Below are 21842 nucleotides of genomic sequence, written 5' to 3' on the forward strand. Positions count from 1 at the left end.
TCTTCAAGTCCCTTCTACCCGACGAGCCCGCCCTCCCGCCAATCGTCATTTCCGGCGGATGCTCTGCGTCATTTACGTCGTCACTTCCTGCCGATACCGGTGTGGACAGTGTGAATCGTGGCTGGACCGGTTCTCCGCTTCTCCCCATCCCCTACTTTCCTCCCTCCCTCCCTTTCCCTCCCTCGTCGACTGTCGCTTGCTGGTCGCAGACTCCCTGACCCCTCCCTCACCCCTACCTAACCTCGGTGCCACCGGATTGCCCTTCTTTTCCTGTTGCCCAGCCCAGCCCTAGTGTCAGGGCGGGGGCCTGGAGCAGCCCGAGGCACTGCAGCAGAAGAGAGAAAAGACAACGACGACCCTCAGCTCGCCAGTCCGGTCGCTGGCTTCGCCGCCGCCATGGCAATGAGACAGACGCCGCTCACCTGCTCTGGCCACACGCGGCCCGTGGTTGATTTGGCCTTCAGTGGCATCACGCCTTATGGGTATTTCTTAATCAGCGCTTGCAAAGGTGAGCAAGGCCGCAATCCTGGTCCCCGACGGCTGGGACTGGGCTGAAAGGGATCGGGACTCGCACGCTCCAGTGCCGAAGCGGTGGTGTGGTGAGGGGGGAGGGGGCGATATTAACATCTGAGATGAGAGCCAACACTGGTCCGGTGGAGAAAGGAGTGTGTTAGGGAATCCGCAGCTGGAGCCGAGAGGACGCTTTTGTAGAAACTATTACCTCCAACTAAGACCTCTCTCCTTATTTTATTTTTATTGCTATTTTTGAAGGAGCTGGTCAGCATTTGCCTAGACTCTCGGGACAACACTGTAAATAGCTTTCAAGGATTTGGGGAAAGGAGAAATTAGGCCAGGCCGTGCAATACCTTACAAAGACGTTCGCTCTTGTCTCACTGGATATTCCTTTGTGGTATTAGCCTCATTTTTCAAATGGGAAACTGAGATTTAGGCTAAGATGTCTGTCCAAAATAAGACTAAAATCTAGATTGTTTTGACGCAGATCAGTATTCCCAGCGAATTACAGATGCTTTTCAGAGAGAATGATCTGTTCAGCTCTTCAGTTAATTTATTACTGCACATTCCTTAGTGCCTTCAGTGGGTGGTGGTAGTTAAATAGCTGAAACAATTTTTCCACGTTGTCATTGAACATCATTGTATATTTACATTTGAATCTTAGACTTTAAGTAATCTGAACTTATAAATTACATGTTTTAAAAAATATTTTCTAGATGGTAAACCTATGCTACGCCAGGGAGATACAGGAGACTGGATTGGAACATTTTTGGGTCATAAAGGTGCTGTTTGGGGTGCAACACTGAATAAGGATGCCACCAAAGCAGCTACAGCAGCTGCAGATTTCACAGCGTAAGTGTAGCCAAGATGGCTAACTTTGGTGTTCTCTGTAGCTTGTGTCCTGAAATAATCAAAAACTTCAGTGTCAGATATTCATAAAATTCTGACTCACTGGCTGCCATACAGAACGCATGTTTGATCCCACCAAAATTCCATCGTGGTCCATCGTGGTCCTGTGTGCTTCTTTGTCTTCAGTGGTTCTCAAAATTTTCAGAGGCCTAAATGACTTATTCCGTATATTTTGATTGAGACTCAGGAATCTGCATTAACAAACGCACCAGATAATGAATGTTGATCTCCTTTACGAATGCTGCTCTGTGTGTACTCCTTAGTGATATCCTACATTGATGGCCCTAGGTTTTTATTTCAATCCCGGTTTTTGTTAACTGGCTTTAGGCATCATTAAAACTCATTGTGTCAAAAACAAACAAACAAAAAAACAACAAAAAAACAAAACTCAGCTGCTCGTCATTTCCTAAGTTTTTAAAGGTTGAAATCTAAAGCATTCTTGATTTTCCCTTACATCTAGATTATCATCATCTTTTTTGATTCTGCCAGCAGGTTGTCTCCTGACTCCAATGTTCCTTCATGTAGTAACTCTGGCTGCCTTAGTTCAGGATCATTTTTAACTTTCAGTAGTTTCTTTTCCTCCTATTCATTTTCCATATTATTGCCAGTTGTCTTCCTAAAAACATACTTGATCATGTCACTTCTCTACTAATGATCTTCCTGTCTTCCCTTTGCCATTTTAGTAGTTCATGACCTTTGATGTACATTAGAATATCTGGAGAGCTTTTCAAATATTCAAATGGTATGAGTCCCAGAAATTCGGATTTTTAAAACTTTTTTTTTTTTTTACTTTTTTACCATATATTTATATTTTATACTTTTTACTACATTTAAAAATATTTTTTAATACTTTTTACTATACAGACAGTATCTAGCTATGTTGTCCAGGCTGTCTTAAACTCTTGGCCTCCATGCCTCAGCCTCTCAAAGAGCTGGGGTTACGGGGGTGAACTACTGTGCCTGGTACAGAAATTCTGGTTTGATTGGTCTGGGGATGGAGTACTGGTCATACTGATTATTGGTGTTTTTTTATTTTTCTTTCTTCCTTTTCTTTCCTGATGTGCAGTCATAGAATTGCTGACCTAAAGGACACATTTCAATTGTTGGCCCTTTACAGTTTGCTTCATCCTAGTTCATCAGCATCATCCTCTGCCATTGCACACCATAAACCTACAATCTAATTATACTAATCTTATTGTTGCCAGAATATACCTTACCTGTTCTGACTTTTGGCGGTTAATTATGTTATTAAACTGACTTGCAGTGGCCCTCGTTGCCTTTTTTGAGAATGTATCATATTTTATAAATCTTGTTATCTCCAGTTCCTACTTGGTATTTGTAACTTAGGAATTTGACACTTCATTGTTTAAGCTGATGAAGGCAATATCAAGAACTATTGTGCATACACAGATTTATTAGACTTAAGAGGCTAGAGAGTACAAGTGGTGGTTTTTTTTTTTTTTTTTTTTTTTAAAGACAGAGTCTTGCTGTGTCGCCAAGGCTGGAGTGCGGTGGCACAGTCTCGGCTCACTGCAACCTCCACCTCCCGGGTTCAAGTGATTCTCCCACCTCAGCTTCCTGAGAGGCTGGGACTACAGGTGCACGCCACCACGCCTGGCTAATTTTTGTATATTTAGTAGAGACGGAGTTTCGCCATGTTGGCCAGGCCGGTCTCGAACTCCTGACCTCAAGTGATCTGCCCGCCTTGGCCTCCCAAAGTGCTGGGATTACAGGTGTGAGCCACCGTGGCTGGCCTTTGATTTTTTTCTTTGTTTTTTTTTAACAACCTCACACTAAGGAGCAATTGTAAATCTGCTGCCTCCTTCGTTTTAAGTACATTAAACATACCAATTTTAGAATGAAAAAATGAAGGCTGATTGATTGTGGTGGCGGATACGTGACTGTATGCTCTTGTTTATTGAAACAGTGTTGTTTTTATGCTTTTTTAACATTTCAAGTCTCAATGTCTGTGTTTACAAGTGGTATTAAGAGCATGAAGGCTGGAGCCAGATGACCTGAATTTGAATTGGTGGCCTCATGCACTTTATTTAACCATTTTTTTTTTCTGTCATGGTACCTAATTCATAGGTTGGTTTTGAATATTAAATAAGTTAATATGTTTGGAATACTTACAACATTGCCTGAAGTCTATTACACCTATGAAAGTGTTACATATGTAAAGTAACGATGATAGCTACCATGTAAACTATCACCACCCGCACTTGATCAAAATCACATATTATTTTGAAACTAATATGGCTAAAGCCTTGAAACTATTTGGCCTCATATAAGGAAGGTTGAATAGATTTAAATGTCAAGAAGGAAGATTTTTGTGATTTTTTTTTCCCCCTCCTCAGTTAAGGCTTTAGGTGCTGTGTTAGAGTGGAAAATAATAACAAGCATTGGCACTAGGTGGGCTTGCATTCGTGTGCTAACTATGCTGTGTATTTCCAGTTTGATCATCATAGGATTTTTTTTTTTTTTGAAACAGGGTCTTAGGTGCCTAGGCTAGAGTGCAGTGGCGTGATCATAGCTCACTGCAGCCTCTATCTCCCAGTCTCAAGCAGTTCTCCAACCTCAGCCTCCTGAATAGTGACCACAGGCGTCTACTACCATGCTTGGCTAATCTTTGTGTTTTTTGTAGAGATGGGCTTCACCATGTTGTCCAAGTTGGTCTTGAACTCTTGGGCTCAAGCGATCTGCCTACCATGGCAGGATGTTTCTTAAATGTCGGCTTTCATATCTGTAAAATGGGACTAAGACCCATGAGATTATTGGAGGAACAGAGAGATCTTTCTCCACCATATATCCCTGAAGTCCAATATGATCTCTGTCACATAGTAGGTGCTCAATAAATGCTAGTTGAGATTTATCCCTCATTTCCTCTATGTCTTGTCTGTGGGGTGTAGGAGCGTGTTTTCATGTGCGTGTTTGTGTGTGTGTGTATTCTCTCCAAGAAGTTACTCCCCACAGCCTACCTGATTAGTCATGGTTGGTATAAAGCATTTTTAGAAACATTTTTTTTTCCCCTCCGTTCTTACGTTTCTTGGAAAACTCATTTATGGTGTGGTCATTTAGAAGTGGAATTTGGTCCCGTTTCTTGTGGAGAAATTTAGCAGAATAGGTCTGTGGACTAGTGTAGAATGTTATCTTGGAGTAATTTGGGCAATTGAGTCCAGTGTTGAGTACAGTGTCCCTAAAACACCATCTCTTTGTATCTATTTGGGAAGAGTGCCAAAGTAAAGACAATTCTGTGCTGTGCTCCCAAGAGTGCTTAAGTAGATCTGGGATTGGGTCCAGGAATTTATAGGTAATCACAATGTATCACTCTTTCTTTCTTGTAAAGCCAATAGAAATATCTAATTTTACTTTTAATAAGGTTCTTGATAAATCGAAAATGGTATTATCTCCTAGATGACTTGGTCAACATGTTAAGGTATTTGGGCAATTTTTAAAAAATCTTAAACTGGCCTGTTTTGTTGAAGGTTTAAATAAGTAAGTTAAGCAGCTCCTATTATGAGACTTATGGTAAGTTCATTCTGAGGATATGGAAAGTATCAGGCAGCATTATTATTTGCAAGAAACTGGGGTATAAGAGGTAACAGTAGTTTAAGGAGATGACAGGTACTTCGTGGGATGTGAAGAAAATGTTGGAGGGTTAGCTACTGAAAGGGTATTGTTAATAGCGCTTTACTGTCTTGATTTGAGCCCTGTGGCCAACTAATATATGTCAATTTCTTGCCTGGAGATTGAATAATACATTAGGAAACATTTAGATTAGATCCATTTTAGGGCTCTTACTGTGAATAATGGAAATCTGCCAGAGTTAGTACATGCCCTGTCAGAAAATGTCATGCCTCTATTTTAGTACTGTTTCTAAATAGGAGGAAAAACTACAGACACATTACCTCTCTGGTTAATATTACTACTTTGGTCACTCCAACTCTCTTCTCACCTTTGAATAGACACAGTCTAAGCAGAATCTTAAGATTTTAGAGCTGGCATGTTGGCGTTAGCCTGTAGCTACTTAGGAGGCTGAGGTGGAAGGATCTTGAGGCCAGGAGTTCAAGTATAGCTTGGGCAATATACCAAGACCCTGTCTCAAAAAAAAAAAAAAAAAAAGAGAGAGGTTTTAAGTTTATGGGAGATTATTTAATAAACTTGAGATTAGCATATCAAAGGACATTGCCCGGGTTTCTTTGGAGACTTGTGAATAATTAGAATAATAATTTTAGATACATTTGTTGTTTTCTTCACTTTTGATGCTTTCTGTCATTCTAATACTTGTGAACTCTTACCACAACCATGAAATGCATTTCACTGTGATTAAGGATATATGTAAACAAAAAACAAAGCAAATTTAAGCACAGTAATAAGTGGAGTTCTGTGGGAGAACAGAAAGGAATGGTTAATTATTGGAGTTGAGGATAAATTGTTTCAAAGAAAAGATAGCATTTGAAATGAGCCCTAAGGGTGAGTAGAACTTTAATAGCTAAGAATATAAAATGCAGACTTAAGAGAATAATATAAACAAGAACATAGGAGCCTGGAAGAAAATACGTAAGTTATTTGAGGAATGGTTTATAATCTACTGTTGCTAGATTCAGAGAAACAATACAAAATGAGGTTGGGAAAGTAGATTGGGGCCAGAGAGTTGCATTGGAATGACAGAGAGAGGAGCAAGTTTCCTGGGCAAAGAGAAATGAATACTAGGGAGTTTAGTAGCAAGGCTACTTATAGTTGACATTATTTCTTTCAGAACATATTTATTCAGCCACTCACATGACCCACATTATTAAATATTGCAAGCTTTGGTAGTGTATCATGAGCATTCCTGTTAGATGGTCTTTCATATTCATTAACCACATTGCACATGCTATTAATGCTTATCTGGAATAGCCTTCCCTTCTTTTTCCCCTGATATATTTCTCTTTGCTTCTTCCGACGGCTAGCTCTGTTACTTACATTTTCTGGACAATATCTAGGTGCTTTTTTCTGAGTTTTTGTAGCCATATATATGTCTTTTAATTATATTTCTTAAATGTGTTATTTAATGCATGTTTTTCTCCTCCGCTAAAGCTCTACTATGGCAAGAACCTACTGTGGGGTATTTTTTGTCTCCCATTTGTGCCTTAGCACTAAGTATAGAATGATATATATTTAATATATTTTATTATGTATTGGGGTAAGCAAAAGAAAAGATACATCTTGCTTTTCTCTGATTTTTTTCCCTCTACCATTTTATTGCCCACTGTGTTCCTGAAAATAAATAGCAGTTGCATTAAAATAGAAATCTCTATGGAACATAGCTTTTTCACTCTTAGCAATTCTTTTCCCTGTCTGCAAAGTTTTCTTGTTTATTTTTCACTGACCTGTTCTGATCTAAAATCAACTTTTTTTCCCCCTTCCTTAAGCTTTTTTATTTGGGGGAACCCTTTTAGAGTAATTTTGTAAAGTATTGCTCAACTATTACCGCCCGGAATATACATACACATATAAATGTATGTATACCTACAACCAACTTGTATTTTGGGGTGGGGTGGGACAGAAAAAACAATGTAAAGATTAAAATAGTCAGTGTTAGCATTATATAATCAAAGGCTGATAGTTTGGGGGAAGTTAACTGTACTAGAGTTTGAAATTTTAAGTCAGCTTTGAAGAAGAGATGAAGTGGACATTGTCTCTCCACTATCTTAATTTAAAATTTTACTTAGCCTGTACCAAGGCTTTTCATTCCCTTGTAACATTTTTAAGGATTTCTGGTTTTTTTATTTATTTTTATTTTTTATTGTGCATCTGAGTGGAGAATAGAGAAAAAATTGGCATGGTGAAACTAAAAATTGGTTAAAATGTATGACAGGCTTGCTAAAGGGATATTATGGCTGTCAGCTAAAATAAAAGTAAGGAGGATGGGTTGGTTCATGAATCTTACTTGCTTAAATTGTTCATATCTTTTCCACTGTCAAAGAAAATTAGATTGGTTATAAAGTTTTTACAGAGAAATTTCTTTTCCCTTAAGCTTATTTAAATATTTTATCAAATGAAGTCTGTGAGGGATATTAGAGATAAAGGAGATTTATAATACATTTATGTAACATTTCACATATCTAACTTATTTGGTACTCATCAATATTATAATTGTATTTATCCTTTTAATATATTGGGTAATATTTATCCTACTAATTTTCTCTTTTTTACTTTTAGCAAAGTGTGGGATGCTGTCTCAGGAGATGAATTGATGACCCTGGCTCATAAACACATTGTCAAGACTGTGGATTTCACGCAGGTATCAGAAAATGGAATTTATTTTAGCGAGTTAAGTTGCTGGTACATAGTGTGATAATGCTTTTATACTTGATTGGTGTGTATATTTGATATGTTTTGTGTGGAATATTTGTTATTTCTTGGTTCATATTTGATTTGATTGTGTATTAAGCTCTATGAATTTGTTTCATAGTTAATCCTGTCAAGCTTTTAAGATACTGTGGAACGAGGACCAGTCCTTCAACAAGCAAAAAACATCTGAAAAGCTCAAGTAGCCTTCCCCAACTACTAATAGAAGGGAGAAGATAAATTTGAGATAATCAGAAAAGCGCCTCTCACAAGGGAGAGGAGTAGGATCAGGGGAGAATGGGAGAGTTCATGTATATGTAGTGTAGTGTAACGCTTTTGAAGTGGAAAGCTTACAAGTCTTGGCAGTTATGAGAGGTCAGCTGTTCCACAGTATCTTCTCAGAAGTAATTGGTTATGTCTTGGCATCTCTTTGTGATGTCTGTGAGCTAGATTTTGATTTTATTTGGTGTTGAAGTTTGAAAGAGAAATAACTATTAAAATGGTTAATCTATTCACATTTTACTTTGTGTTTTCAGGATAGTAATTATTTGTTAACCGGGGGACAGGATAAACTGTTACGCATATATGACTTGAACAAACCTGAAGCAGGTAAGCATAATTTAAACATAGGCTTGTAGTTTTATTTTCTTTTGATTTAAATAACTGATTAAAGAATTTCACGCTCAGTACTCAAATTTGGAAAATAAAGATAGTCATGGCCGGGCACGGTGGCTCATACCTGTAATCCTAGCACTTTGGGAGACTGAGGCGGGTGGATCACTTGAGGTCAGGAGTTCGAGACCAGCCTGGCCAACATGGCAAAACCCCGTCTCTATTAAAAATAGAAAAATTAGCCAGGCATGGTGGCAGGCGCTTGTAATCCCAGCTACTTGGGAGGCTGAGGCAGGAGAATCGCTTGAACCCGGGAGGTGGAGGTTGCAGTGAGCCGAGATTGCGCCACTGCACTCCAGCCTGGGCAATAAGAGTGAAACTCAGTTTCAAAAAAAAAAAATAGTCAACAAAGAAGAAAACTAAAACGTAATTAATCAGTTTTTGGTTTATAAACTTTCAGTCTTTTTTTCTGCACAGTTTTTAAAAAATAAGTTTATTTGCTATGTTGCTATTGTATAACCTTCTTCCAAACTGAAAATTTATTATGGCAAATTTTTATCATTAAGTTTTAAAACAGTGCAGAACAGTGTTACTATTTTTTGGTAAGAAAGATTGGTTATTTATAGAAGTTGGTGATGGTGAGAATTCTCAGTTGTGTGCACATATTGCTTAGATTTTTGAACCATGTAAATATATTAGCTATTCGGAAGAATTTTAAAAAATCTGCAGTTACAGTTTTTTCATGTCACTAAATAGTCTATGAACTGTTTGTAATGACTTCCTGGTTTTCCATCCTGTGGATATATCATAAGTGAATTAACTAGTTTCCTGTTTTGGCCTGTTTGGGCTACTTACAGATTTTAAATATGAAAAGCAGTATTATGCTAAACATCCTTACAGTTGCAAATATTTTCACAATGATTTCCTTAAGATAACTAAGCAAAAGTAGAATTGGTGGGACAAAGAGGAGTGGAATTGTTGGAAGGTGGCCGGGCGCAGTGGCTCACGCCTGTAATCCCAGTGCTTTGGGAGGCCAAGGTGAGTGGATCACCTGAGGTCAGGAGTTCGATACCAGCCTGGCCAACATGGTGAAACCCCATCTCTACTAAAAGTACAAAAAAATTAGCTGGGCATGGTGGCAGGCGCCTGTAATTCCCAGGTACTCAGGAGGGTGAGGCAGGAGAATCGCTTGAACCCGGGAGGTAGAGGTTGCAGTGAGCCAAGATTGTGTCATTGCATACCAGCCTGGGGGACAAGAGCGAAACTACTTCTCAAAAAGAAAAAAAAAAAATGAATTGTTGGAAGCCATTGATAGATAGTACCAAAGTGTCTTCCAACAAAGTATGGGTATATATGTATGTATCTATACCCAACATGTTCTAGTGAGCACTGATAACTAACTTTCTGTTTGTCAATTTAAGAAAATAATTCTGTTGTATTAATGTGAATATTCATGAGATTAAAATGCTATTGAATACCATTTTAATATATTCCCTTTTTTATGGAATAATTGCCTGTCTACCCTTTGTCCATTTATCTGTTGTGTTATTCATGTTTTTCTTACTGGTTTTTAAAGGTTCTTTATTGAATTCTAATTTATCATTTGCTTTTAAATTTTGTTAAGGCGGTTTTATGGTATATATGTTTTTAACATTTTGGTGGCGAAATCCTTTATGCATTCTCTCATTTTACAGAAGTTATAGGTGTCTTCCCCAGTCTACATGTTTATTTTATAATATTTTAATCATTTCCCTCACCATATATATACTTAGCTACCAAAACATGACAAACATAATTTTGTTTTATTATATATTTGGTATCTTTCAGATTTTATTATGTGGGCATTTATGTAGTCATAAATCTATAAAATTTTAAAGAGTAATAAGAGAGTCAGAACCACATTGGAAATTAAGCGGTTATTCTCTTGAGATACCTTCCATTTCTGAGAACTTTTTAAAATATTTTACATTTTAGTGTTACAGTAATTTGTTATGAAAACATTTTTAAGGTGAGGAAACAAAGCGCATTTGCAGATTTTTTTATTCTCCATTGCATGTAGGAGTTTTTTTCTCCTTTCTTTTTTGATAAATTTATGCCAAAACATAGCAAAGGACTCTGACCTCACTTAATCTATGAACCCATTCAACAAAGCAAGGTAGTTCAGGGATTGGGTCAAAGCAAGGTAGTTCAGGGATTGGGTTGACATTTTTCATGCTCTTTACCTTTCCCAAAGCTGTTTTATGAAAGTTGCTCTTTCGCTATGCTGGCAGCAGAAAATAAAATGAGGTTTTACTGTGTATCGGGTATCTGTTAAGCCCTATTCGCATTTGTAACCATTGTTATCTCATTTTACAGATGAGGAAATAAAGTTAAAAAGTTAAGTAACATGCCCAAAGGTGAAAATAGTGTTGAATGGCATTGCCTCTAGTGTCTGCTTTTGCCCCTAGAGACAGCAGTGAGGGTTTTTTGAAGTTCTTCGAAAGGATAATCTCCTACAGATTTAAGCTCCCTTCCTTTTTTTTTATGTTTTCCTCACAGTGTAGAAACATTCTTGGGAATTGCTGTCCCACTTTCTATTTCCCTTTTTTCCTTCCAACCCTTATTTCTCATTATTTACTATCAATAGCTGCTTGGATAAACGTCCCAGAGTTAGCCATAGTACTGCAATCAGATTCAACTGTTTTGTTCCTGAGTCCGTGTTCTTATTAAATTATGCCACGTTAATTATTTTATTAATAATATAATAAATACTTTTTATTTATTATATATAAAATACTTTTTATTTATTATACATATAATAAATATGTACTTTTTATTTATTATACATATAATAAATATATACTTTTTATTTATTATACATATAAAATACTTTTTATTTATTATACATATATACTTTTTATTTATTATACAATAATTCTTTTATATTTATTATACTTATACAATTATACAATAATGCTTTTATATTTATTATACAATAATATTTGTATTATTGTACAATAAATATTGTATAATATTTATTGTACAATAATGCTTTTATATTTATTATACGTATAATAAATATAAAATACTTTTTATTTATTATACAATAATGCTTTTGAATATTATCAGTTGTGCAGAAATTTAGCCTAGAGGGAGTGAGTGGTGCATTCACTCAGCTACATATAGCAAGCATGGTAGTTCCTTGGGTCCCTGTCATGCAGATAAATTTATGTTCCAATATAGAAAAACTAACTGTATTCTATATAAACATCAAGTTTGAATTGGGCTGGGCTTTGAAAAGTTGCAGTCTAATTTAAAATGTGTGTTTTTAAAAATATGTAATTGTTCCGATATTGTTCAGTTTAAAAAATCATATATTAACAAATGTACTTTAAATTGTTTTATCTCAAGAACCTAAGGAAATTAGTGGTCATACTTCTGGTATAAAAAAAGCTCTATGGTGCAGTGAGGATAAACAGATTCTTTCTGCTGATGACAAAACTGTTCGGTAAGTAATTTTTCTTTAATAATTTACAATTTAAGGCCGGGCATGGTGGCTCACGCCTATAATCCCAGCACTTTGGGAGGCGAGCCGGGTGGATCATTAGAGGTCAGGAGTACTAGACCAGCCTGGCCAACATGGCGAAATACTGTCGCTATGAAAATTACAAAACTTAGCCAAGCGCGGTGGCACACACCTATAATCCCAGCTACTCGGGAGGCCGAGGCAGGAGAATCACTTGAACCTGCGAGGCAGAGGTTGCGGTGAGTCGAGATCGTGCCATTGCACTCTAGCCTGGGCGACAGAGCTAGACTGTCTCAAAAGAAAAACAAACTTAAAATTTGCAAAATATTTTACCTTAGAGCTTATATTTTAAATACATTTAATATTATGTGTGAAAAATGTTCTGAACATTAAAATTTAAGTTGCACCCAGGTCACATTTATCTGGAGCTATCTATTTACTAATACAGGTTGAGTATCCCTAACCTGAAAATCTGAAATTTGAAACGCTCTGAAATCTGAGACTTTGAGTGCCGACTTGATGCTTAAAGGAAATGCTCATTGGAGCATTTTGTATTTCCTATTTTCAGGTTAGGAATTCTCAGTTGGTAAGTGTCTAATGCAAATATTCCAAAATCCAAAAAAGTTTGAAATCCAACTTTTTTCTGGTCCCAAGTATTTTCAGTTAAGGGATGCTCACCTTGTGTATACAGACAGCAAAATTCAGAAGAAAATTAAATTGCTGATACCTTATAAGCAGGTGTTTTTAACCTGGGTCTGTGGGCAGAATGGTTAAAGGGAGGGACCATGAAGCCTCTGAAATTCTATACAAAATCTTGTGTGCTGACACCTGATGTATATTTCTTTGGAAAGATGTGTAGCTATTACTAGATTCACAAAAACAGAGTGTAAGAACCACTATTTATAGCAATGCTGAAATTGACTAGATTAGAACTTGTCTTAATAATGTAGTTTTGCCAAATTGGGAAGTGTATGTAGGTATTAAAGTTGATTTTACTTACAAGCTATCATGCATAATTTGACATTGTATATAGAAACCCAGAATTTTTTTTAATCATCTGTAATTTGTGACTTGGAATGAATGTTGTTTTTCTGTAATTGTGATTGTTCTTTCGTTGGCTAATCTGCAGATATAATTAGAATTTATAAACTTTTTTCTTACATGAGTAAACATCATATTTTTATCTTTATTTTGCAGACTTTGGGATCATGCTACTATGACAGAAGTGAAATCTCTAAATTTTAATATGTCTGTTAGTAGTATGGAATATATTCCTGAGGGAGAGATTTTGGTTATAACTTATGGACGATCTATTGCTTTTCATAGTGCAGTAAGGTATGTCCAAGAAATACTTTCATTTTCTTTTTTAGGTGACAAAAGACATTTTGGCTACTTAAAAATGGGAAGGTATTTATTTTTTTTAAAAGTAAAGAGGCCAGGAGTGGTGGCTTATGCCTATAATCGCAGTACTTTGGGAAGCTGAGGTGGGAGGATGGCTTGAGATCAGCCTGGGCAACACAGTGAGACCCCCATCTCTACAAAAAATAAAATTAGCTGGGTGTGGTGGCACACGCCTATAGTCCAGCTGCTTGGGAGGCTGAGGTGAGTATTCTATTGCTGGAGCCTGGGAGGTTGAGGCTGCATTTTGCTGTGATCTTGACACTGCACTCCAGTCTGGATGACAAAGCAAAACCTCCTCTGAAAAAAAAAAAAAAAAAAAAAAAAAAAAGCAAAAGCTACTGAAATGGTGCTGTAATTAATGTTTTTTACTATATAAAACCAGTGTGGGCTGGGCGTGGTGGCTCACGTCTGTAATCCTAGCACCTTGGGAGGCTGAGGTGGGCGGACCACTTGAGGTTAGGGGATTGAGACCAGCCTGGCCAACATGGTGAAACCCCGTCTCTAAAATAAAAATACAAAGAGAAGAAAAATTAGCTGGGTGTGGTGGTGAGTACCTGTAATCCCAGCTACTTGGGAGGCTGATGCAGGAGAATTGCTTAATCCCAGGAGGTGGAGGTTGCTTTGAGCTGTGGTCACACCACTGCATTCCAGCCTGGGTAACAGAGTGAGACTCTGTCTCAAAAAAAAAACAAAAAAACAGTGTGATCTTGATTCTACTATATATTTTCACCTTAAAGTTTTAGAGAAGGAATAATCTTATTTCTGTTCCTGAGTATGTGCAGACTTAATGAATTTTTTAAACAGATTTGAATTTTGCGACTTTAAATGTAGTAAATACTCTTGGAGAAAGACTGGAATATATAACATAATTGAAAAAAATGTACCCACAATATTATACCCATAGGTGCAAGAGTGATAATGGTAGTTATATTTTCTGCTAGTCCATTTTTCTATGTTATATATGTGGGTGTACAGTATTTGTGTTTTTTTCTTTAATTACTAGGACCATAATGAATACTATTTTGATTTGTTTAAAAATATTGTTAGCCATTTAAAACTTCTTTGAAAACATTTTTACTTGATACACTGTATTTGCATCATAGGTTGTACTAAATTATGGGTTAGTTTCCCTGTTTTAGCACCACGGTGAATGTTCTAGCACATCTCTGAGTGTTTCTTTACAGTAGATAGGATCCTGTAAGTAGAATTATCAGTTCAAAGGCTAGAAATGAGTTTAAAGTTCTTAGTTATACATGACACTTAATTGATTTCCATAAGGATTATACCACATTACACTTTGATATTTGACCAGTGTCTTAACCTTGTGTCTAAAGGGCTAACTGGGAGAAAGAAAAGGCGGTAAAATTGGAGGAGAGCAATTAAGCAATGTCAAGGAGTTTATACACATACAGTAAACTGATAGTAGTAGAATACTATGGCCTGGAGCCATCAATTGGTTTATTAATGCTCTTCACTCACTCCTGCAGTTAGGCAAATCCCATGTTGGTGGCAGAAATTTTCTGGACCATTGAATATTCTAGCATTTGAGCCAGCAAGTTGCTATGTAGTGATCCTGCATAAGTCATGACTAACTTTAATTAACATGCTTTAAAGTATATGATGATGGGAAGTATTTAGGAGCTGGGATACTATAATGTTTTGTATTGGAGGCCTTTCATGAATTTTAGGGTTAAACTGAAAAAGCTAATGTCCAAACTGTAATTGAATTTCAGATGAAGCTGTTATTATGCATTGATTTTTATTATATAACTATAGCCCCAAATTTTGTTAGTCTTTTACTGCCTTATAGTAGAAACTGTTTTCAGCAGTTTATATTTTATGACATAGAAAGTTTATCTTGCTGAGGAGCTTAAACCTTCAGCAATTAATAATAATATATAAATAATCCTTTATATTAATTACCTACTGTGAAAACTTTTTCTATTTACAAAGATAATATGTGGTTGTAGAAAAATGAAACAATACAGGTGAAGTTTATTTAAGAGCAAAAATCCCAATGTATTATTCATACAGTTTTAATTAGCCAACACACTCATTTCCGGGAAGACATCCACTGCATAAACTGGATATCCCTCCATCAAGATGTCTTTGTATTGCTGAGATGAGCTCCACTTGGGCATAGTATCCATTTGATTTTTTTTTTTTTTTTTTGCTAACAGCTTTTTTTACATCAGTGTTTATGTTTGAGTAAATGAGTATTTAATTGTTCCTTGGGTTTCAGAATTTAAGAACAGTTCAAATGTAACTCGTTATTTATACAATATTCAAGATTTGTAAATACTACTTAAATTTTTTTTCAGTTTGGACCCAATTAAATCCTTTGAAGCTCCTGCAACCATCAATTCTGCATCTCTTCATCCTGAGAAAGAATTTCTTGTTGCAGGTGGTGAAGATTTTAAACTTTATAAGTATGATTATAATAGTGGAGAAGAATTAGGTGAGTTGTCCCCTTATAGTGATGTGGTTACCTTTATCATATGTTAAGTCCCAGTAATTAACACCTCATTTATATATATATATATATATATATATATGTTACATATATATGTTGAAAGTAAATTTTTCAGCTAACTTAAGCTTGGTGCTTACAAGTGAAAAAGGAGTTTTAACCATTTGGGTCAGATGCTTTTATAGATCTGTAAACAAAGTATGCAGAAATTTATCCTTTTAACTAAAGTTCATCATTATGCTGATGTTATGTATTACGGTACAGTGAGTTTTAGGCTTTATTGGCTGGGAGGGAGGGGGGAATCTTATGTCAAAGTCATATGCTAAACACATGCAAGGAGATCTGTTCTTGCTGAACTATGTTGTGGGTGTATAACCCCATCTACTTGGCCCGTCTTCCTTTTTGCCAACTTAGGAATTCCTAAGACTCCGTAAAGAACAGTGTGTGGGGGAAAAATCAGTATAGCATATTACAGGGATACCTTTAGGAATCTGAATTGGATAGTTATTTTTATCAGCTTTTTATTTATTCTGTTTTGGAGTTTGAGTTTTGCTTTCATTTTCATGATAACAGTCCTTAGTAAGGGAAAGGGAAAGACATGGGGATTAATTTGAAGTTAATGTATATTTATCTGATGGACCAGGTATTTCACATAGTTACATGTGGTTCTCAGTATCTACTTTTAGCCTTTCCAAATAGTTTTTGCTTTTAGGTCAAAAATATATTTAGTTTTTATAAATATATATTTTTATCTATAAGCTGTCTCTTCTTGTTCTTGTCTGTTTCTAGCTGCCCTGCTTTACCAAAGAACGAAGCTTGCTAGATTACACCCAAAGAACAAAAGACAATTTTACGTTTTGTTTCTTGGGGAACATTGATGCATCTGGGTTGCACAAATGGAACCTTGGTGATGGACCATGTAGAATCTATTTTAATTGCTTATGGTTCAGCTTTTATTACTTGAATACAAGTGATTTATAAATAAGATATTCTTTTCTGTTACTTTTATTTAATGCTAGTTTTCAAAGTTTTAGAATGTTTTTGGTTTCATATTTTATTCTTTTTCAAGATTGAGAGAACTGAATTATTTGCCCAAGATCTGAAGTCACAGTGAATACCAGATCTGCCTAGCCTTTCTGTTTCCAAAACCTTGTGTTCTTTGTACTCTTACAACTTTTCTATTCTCTGGTGGGACACAGATGGGAGACAGAATAGGAACATTGGTCTAGTAAAGGGCTTTGAGAACTAATAAGGTGATGAGGCATTAGAAAGTAAATGAGAAAGGTTCATACTTAAAGGTACTACTTGAATATAACAGTGCTCCTAATCTATACATTTTCTCATTGGGTTCCATGGATTAAAATATTTATGGATCATTGTTGATCTATATCTCACCTTTCTGTGTGACAGAATAATTAGTGGACTGTAGGAAATTAAGAGGCAAAGTGTGTAAAAGAGCTCCACCTGGTGGCTCTCTATAGTCGTAATAAAAATTGATTCCCTGAGAAATAGGCAGTGAGTTTTAGGATATGGAAATTGGAGGTTGAACTGGTAAGACTTTAAATCTACTTTCTATAGAATTAATGGGGTTTTCATTTACCTCTTTTTCTCCATCCTTAATGAGACATGAAGCCTCATTTGCTTTTTTTAGAGGGACAGTTTGAAACTAGAATGTGTGCTAGATTTGGAAAGGAATAATCTTAAAGAGAAAGGGTCAATGATATACCACTTTTGTGATGAGAAATTAATTAAGTACAGGTTTTAATGTTTGCCTTAAGAATTTTTCATCTCCCCAGTAACACAGACAGTATTTTTTTTTTTTTTTTAGCGTATCAATATTTAACCTAATAGTTAAAATTATCTAATAGCCCTTTTCTTTTTCAGAATCCTACAAGGGACACTTTGGTCCTATTCACTGTGTGAGATTTAGTCCTGATGGAGAACTCTATGCCAGTGGTTCAGAAGATGGAACATTGAGACTATGGCAAACTGTGGTAGGAAAAACGTATGGCCTTTGGAAATGTGTGCTTCCTGGTAAGAATTTTTATTCAGAATAATAAAATTTTTAAAATGCATGATTTTATGTCATTTTTAATCATTAATTTTATTTCAGGGTTCATGTTTTCTATAAATTTTAAATTATATATTATGGTTTAAGCAGCGAGAAGCCCAGGATTATAAATTGGCCAGAGAAAGGGTCATGTTCCTTTGTTTAAATTTTTTTTGGTATGGCTGGGCACAGTGGCTCACGCCTGTAATCCCAGCACTTTGGGAGGCTGAGGCGGGCGGATCACAAGGTCAGGAGTTCGAGACCAGACTGGCCAACATGGTGAAACCCCATCTCTACTAAAAATACAAAAATTAGCCAGGTGTGGTGGCACATGCCTGTAATCCCAGCTACTCAGGAGGCTGAGGCACGAGAATTGCATGAACCCAGGAGCCATGCATTGAGCTGAGATCACGCCACTACACTCCAGCCTGGGAAAGAGTGACTCAGTCTCAAAAAAAAAAAAGAAAAATTAGTTGTACAATCTAGTCTGTTCCTAAATTTTTATACTAGCACATTTTGTGGCTGGAATAGATCTAATTCAAAATTTGCTGGAAGGCAATATAAAGAATTTACAAGTAAATGTATCTAATCTCTGAATAGTAATACTCACTGATCCACACCAATAAAGGTAGACATGTTCTTAATAAAAAATACCCAGTTACTAATCCCTAAGTAGTTGCAGTATGAACCTAAAAGTAATTTTGAAGAAAGACATACTATTTTAGAATCACAGTTATTTAAAAAGGAGTTGTTTTTATTATATTTTGTAGCCATTTTCTTGGAATAGTCTTCATGTTGCTCTTCTTGCTTATTGAACACTAGAAATTACTTTAATAGTGTAAGTCATATAATCATCATTGCTTTTCTTTTTACAGAAGAAGATAGTGGTGAGCTGGCAAAGCCAAAGATTGGTTTTCCAGAGACAACAGAAGAGGAGCTAGGTAAATGCTATGGAATTGACTTTTGTAAGAAGAGTCTTGGGGGATTTAAAATTGAACTGTAACAGAAGTTTTACTCATTGGCAGAAGAAATTTATTAAATATGAACATATTTAAATAATGGAAACTTTAAATATTTATGCATGTATATATACATATTTATAAGCTAAATATTTAAATACCTACTGTATAGTAGTAATAGGCACAGAGATGTAGTATGGACACAACCGATGTGGTTACTCTTTCAGAGCTAGAGTCTAACTTAGGAGACATGCCAAAACAAACAAATTATTGTAAGGGGGATTAACAAAAGCTTCCTAGAGAAGTGACATTTAAACTGGGAACTAAGGATGAGCAGAAATGATTTAGGTGAGGTCATGAGAGGGGGTGTTGGTAGGGACAGGATGGAAAAGTTCATAGCAGGAAAACTATGTTAACTAAAAGTTCAGAACCAAAAAGGAGCATAGCATATGAGGAACTAAAAGAACTTCTCCATGCCTCCAGGTTAAAGAGCAAAGGCAAAGTGAAGCTGGAGAAACTAGATCATCTGAGGGCCTCATTTGCTGTATTAGGACTTGGAGAGTTTTATTCTAAGAGCAATGAGAAACCTTTGAATTTTAAGAAGAGGACTTTAAAAGATTGCCTTGGTAGTTCAAGACCAACCTGGCCAACATGGTGAAACCCTGTCTCTACTAAAAATACAAAAATTAGCCGGTCATGGTGGCAGATACCTGTAATCCCAGCTATTTAGGAGGCTGAAGCAGGAGAGTAGCTTGAACCCAGGAGGTAGAGGTTGCAGCGAGCCGAGATTGCGCCACTGCACTCCAGCTTGGGTGACAGAGAGAGACTCTGTCTCAAAAAAAAAAAAAAAAAAAAAGGTTGCCTTGGCTGTTGCACGTACAAAGAATTGGACTGGGAACAAGAATGAACATAAACCAGTTAGGGGGCAGTGTAGTCTAGATGAGTGATCATGTAGGTTTTGTTTTGTTTTGTTTTGAGATGGAGTCTTGCTCTGTCGCCCAGGCTGGAGTGCAGTGGCATGATCTCGACTCACTGCAGCCTCCGCCTCTGGTTTCAAGCGATTCTCCTGCGTAAGCCTCCTGGGTAGTTGGGATTACAGGTGCACCACCACGCCTGGCTAATTTTTGTATTTTTAGTAGAGATGGGGTTTCACCATGTTGATCAGGCTGGTCTTGAACTCCTGACCTCATGATCTGCCCACCTCGGCCTCCCAAAGTGCTGGGATTACAGGCGTGAGCCACTGCACCCGGCCTATCATGTAGTTTTTAATAAGGGTATTGCAATGAGAACAGAAAAAGGTAGATGGAGTTGAGAGTCTTTTGTTAGGCTTGTTAGAATTGTGAGATTGATGAGTGGGGGTATCATGAGGAAGAAATATGCAGATTGCTGCCATGAGAAATTGGGTGTGATGATTTTGGGGGAGGTTGGGAAGGTGTTTACCATTTACCCAATAGAGTTTTCCTTAAATTTTTTATTGTTAAGCACCTTCTTGCTAAAACTTAATGTTGATGGTTAATGTTTTGCTTTAAATAGCACTAAATATTAGGATTTGAATCACTAAAAGAGAGGGCCAGATCCTTCGAAGACATGACTTTAATTCCGGGTTTGTTATATAGCTGGAGTCTTTGAAAATTTAGGCCAGAAAGGGACCCTTGGAGGTTGAGTTATGGTGTAAGAGAATCTAGTGGATAAAACACATGAACTCTTTCTTCTTTGCCTTTTCAATGACATGAGTCTAGTTGTTAGTGGCATGTGCAGTTGCTCTCTTCTTTCCCTTACCACAGTATGCTTTACAAACACTTTTTCATTCCTTCATTACACAGAAATGTAGATTTGCTTCTTTCTTTCATTAAGTTGACTAATGTGACTTTTTTTTTTTTTTTTTTTTTTTTTTTACTTATAGAAGAAATTGCTTCAGAGAATTCAGATTGCATCTTTCCTTCAGCTCCTGATGTTAAGGCCTGAGCGTCAATCATATGTTGCAGTTAGTATACAACTGACTAAAACGAGCAAGCAGAGAAAAGCATCAGCCTTCCAGAGTTACTGTCTGTTTAAGACAGAAACAGCAGTAAATAATGAGGAAAATGAATTAGCTCCAGTGCTGGAACAACTAACTAACTTGGTGTTACCTGTAAGTGAAAACTCAAGTGTCAGATGAAGGGAGGTGGAGTTATCCTCTTATAGTACAGTGGCCTGTTATCTTTTTAATGAATATATACAAGCCAACATCCAATTTCTATTATTACAATTAGGGTTCTTGTAGCTGTTTATGTTATTATGGAGAAGAAAACTATATTGGCTTATTTTTTCTGATCTTAAAGCAGAATGCCTTTTCTTTTTTTGCTTCAGTTGTAAAGAAGAGGGAATACATGATAAAGTAACTGGTTTGATTTCTCGTTCATTGTACACTGCTTCTGAACATCTAATTGTTTTTAGTTGTCTAAATAAAATGCCTCTAAAACAAAACAATGTTTGGTTTTTTTGGGGAAAAACTACTAATGTGAGTTTTATAAGTGGAAATAGCCAGAAGGTTTTTCTGTATCATAACCATAGCAAAAGGTAAGCCAATTAATCTGTAATAAACATTATTTTATAATATTGAGATTCAGTTACTTGTCCTGAATTTTTGAAATTCTTATGTCCTTTACTAGTGTTTCATTTACCTTCTCTATTCCCAGATTGGATAGAAGTGCTTGACATGCCTTTTTAAATGATTATTTAAATAATACATGCTAGTTATAAGAAAAAAAAAAATCAACTGAAATTTAGCAGTAAGCTGAAAGATCACTTAAAATCCTACCACTCCTCAAAAAACTATTAAAATCAAATGACCGTGAAAGCATGTTAGGGCATCTCTGTATGTATATACAGATAGATAGAATGGATTTTATAAAAATGGGATTACTATAGTCCTGCAGTGGTTTAAGAAGTATGGAATTTTACCTCATTCTTTAAATTTGGGTGGCATTCAGAAAGCCCTTCTAAAACCTTCTAATAAATTGGATCAGCTGAGTTTAGACTTGTAATTTATTTTTTAAAACAAAGAGGGCATATTAAATGAGTAATTTGGAAATACTTCAGATGAATAAA

At 36.3% G+C, this 21842-nt stretch overlaps 1 protein-coding gene across 1 annotated transcript; it reads left to right on the forward strand.

Annotated features, from left to right (window-relative positions):
- Positions 1 to 49: 49 nt before the first annotated feature.
- On the forward strand, positions 50 to 21218 carry STRAP (serine/threonine kinase receptor associated protein). Its single transcript, XM_008969559.5, has 10 exons — positions 50 to 508; positions 1230 to 1365; positions 7627 to 7708; positions 8292 to 8364; positions 11758 to 11854; positions 13070 to 13207; positions 15595 to 15731; positions 17628 to 17777; positions 18669 to 18734; positions 20656 to 21218. The coding sequence occupies exons 1-10, from the start codon at positions 397 to 399 to the stop codon at positions 20715 to 20717; spliced, it is 1053 nt and encodes a 350-aa protein (XP_008967807.1). The 5' UTR covers positions 50 to 396; the 3' UTR covers positions 20718 to 21218.
- Positions 21219 to 21842: the final 624 nt, after the last annotated feature.

This window comes from Pan paniscus, chromosome 10 (genome assembly GCF_029289425.2).
Source record: "Pan paniscus chromosome 10, NHGRI_mPanPan1-v2.0_pri, whole genome shotgun sequence".
Taxonomy (NCBI): domain Eukaryota; kingdom Metazoa; phylum Chordata; class Mammalia; order Primates; family Hominidae; genus Pan; species Pan paniscus.

Coding starts and splice junctions, on each gene's coding strand:
- STRAP (XM_008969559.5), top strand. CDS start 397: ATGGCAATGAGACAGACGCCGCTCACCTGCTCTGGCCACACGCGGCCC. Junction 509..1,229: donor CTTAATCAGCGCTTGCAAAG/GTGAGCAAGGCC, acceptor AATATTTTCTAG/ATGGTAAACCTATGCTACGC. Junction 1,366..7,626: donor GCAGCTGCAGATTTCACAGC/GTAAGTGTAGCC, acceptor TTTTACTTTTAG/CAAAGTGTGGGATGCTGTCT.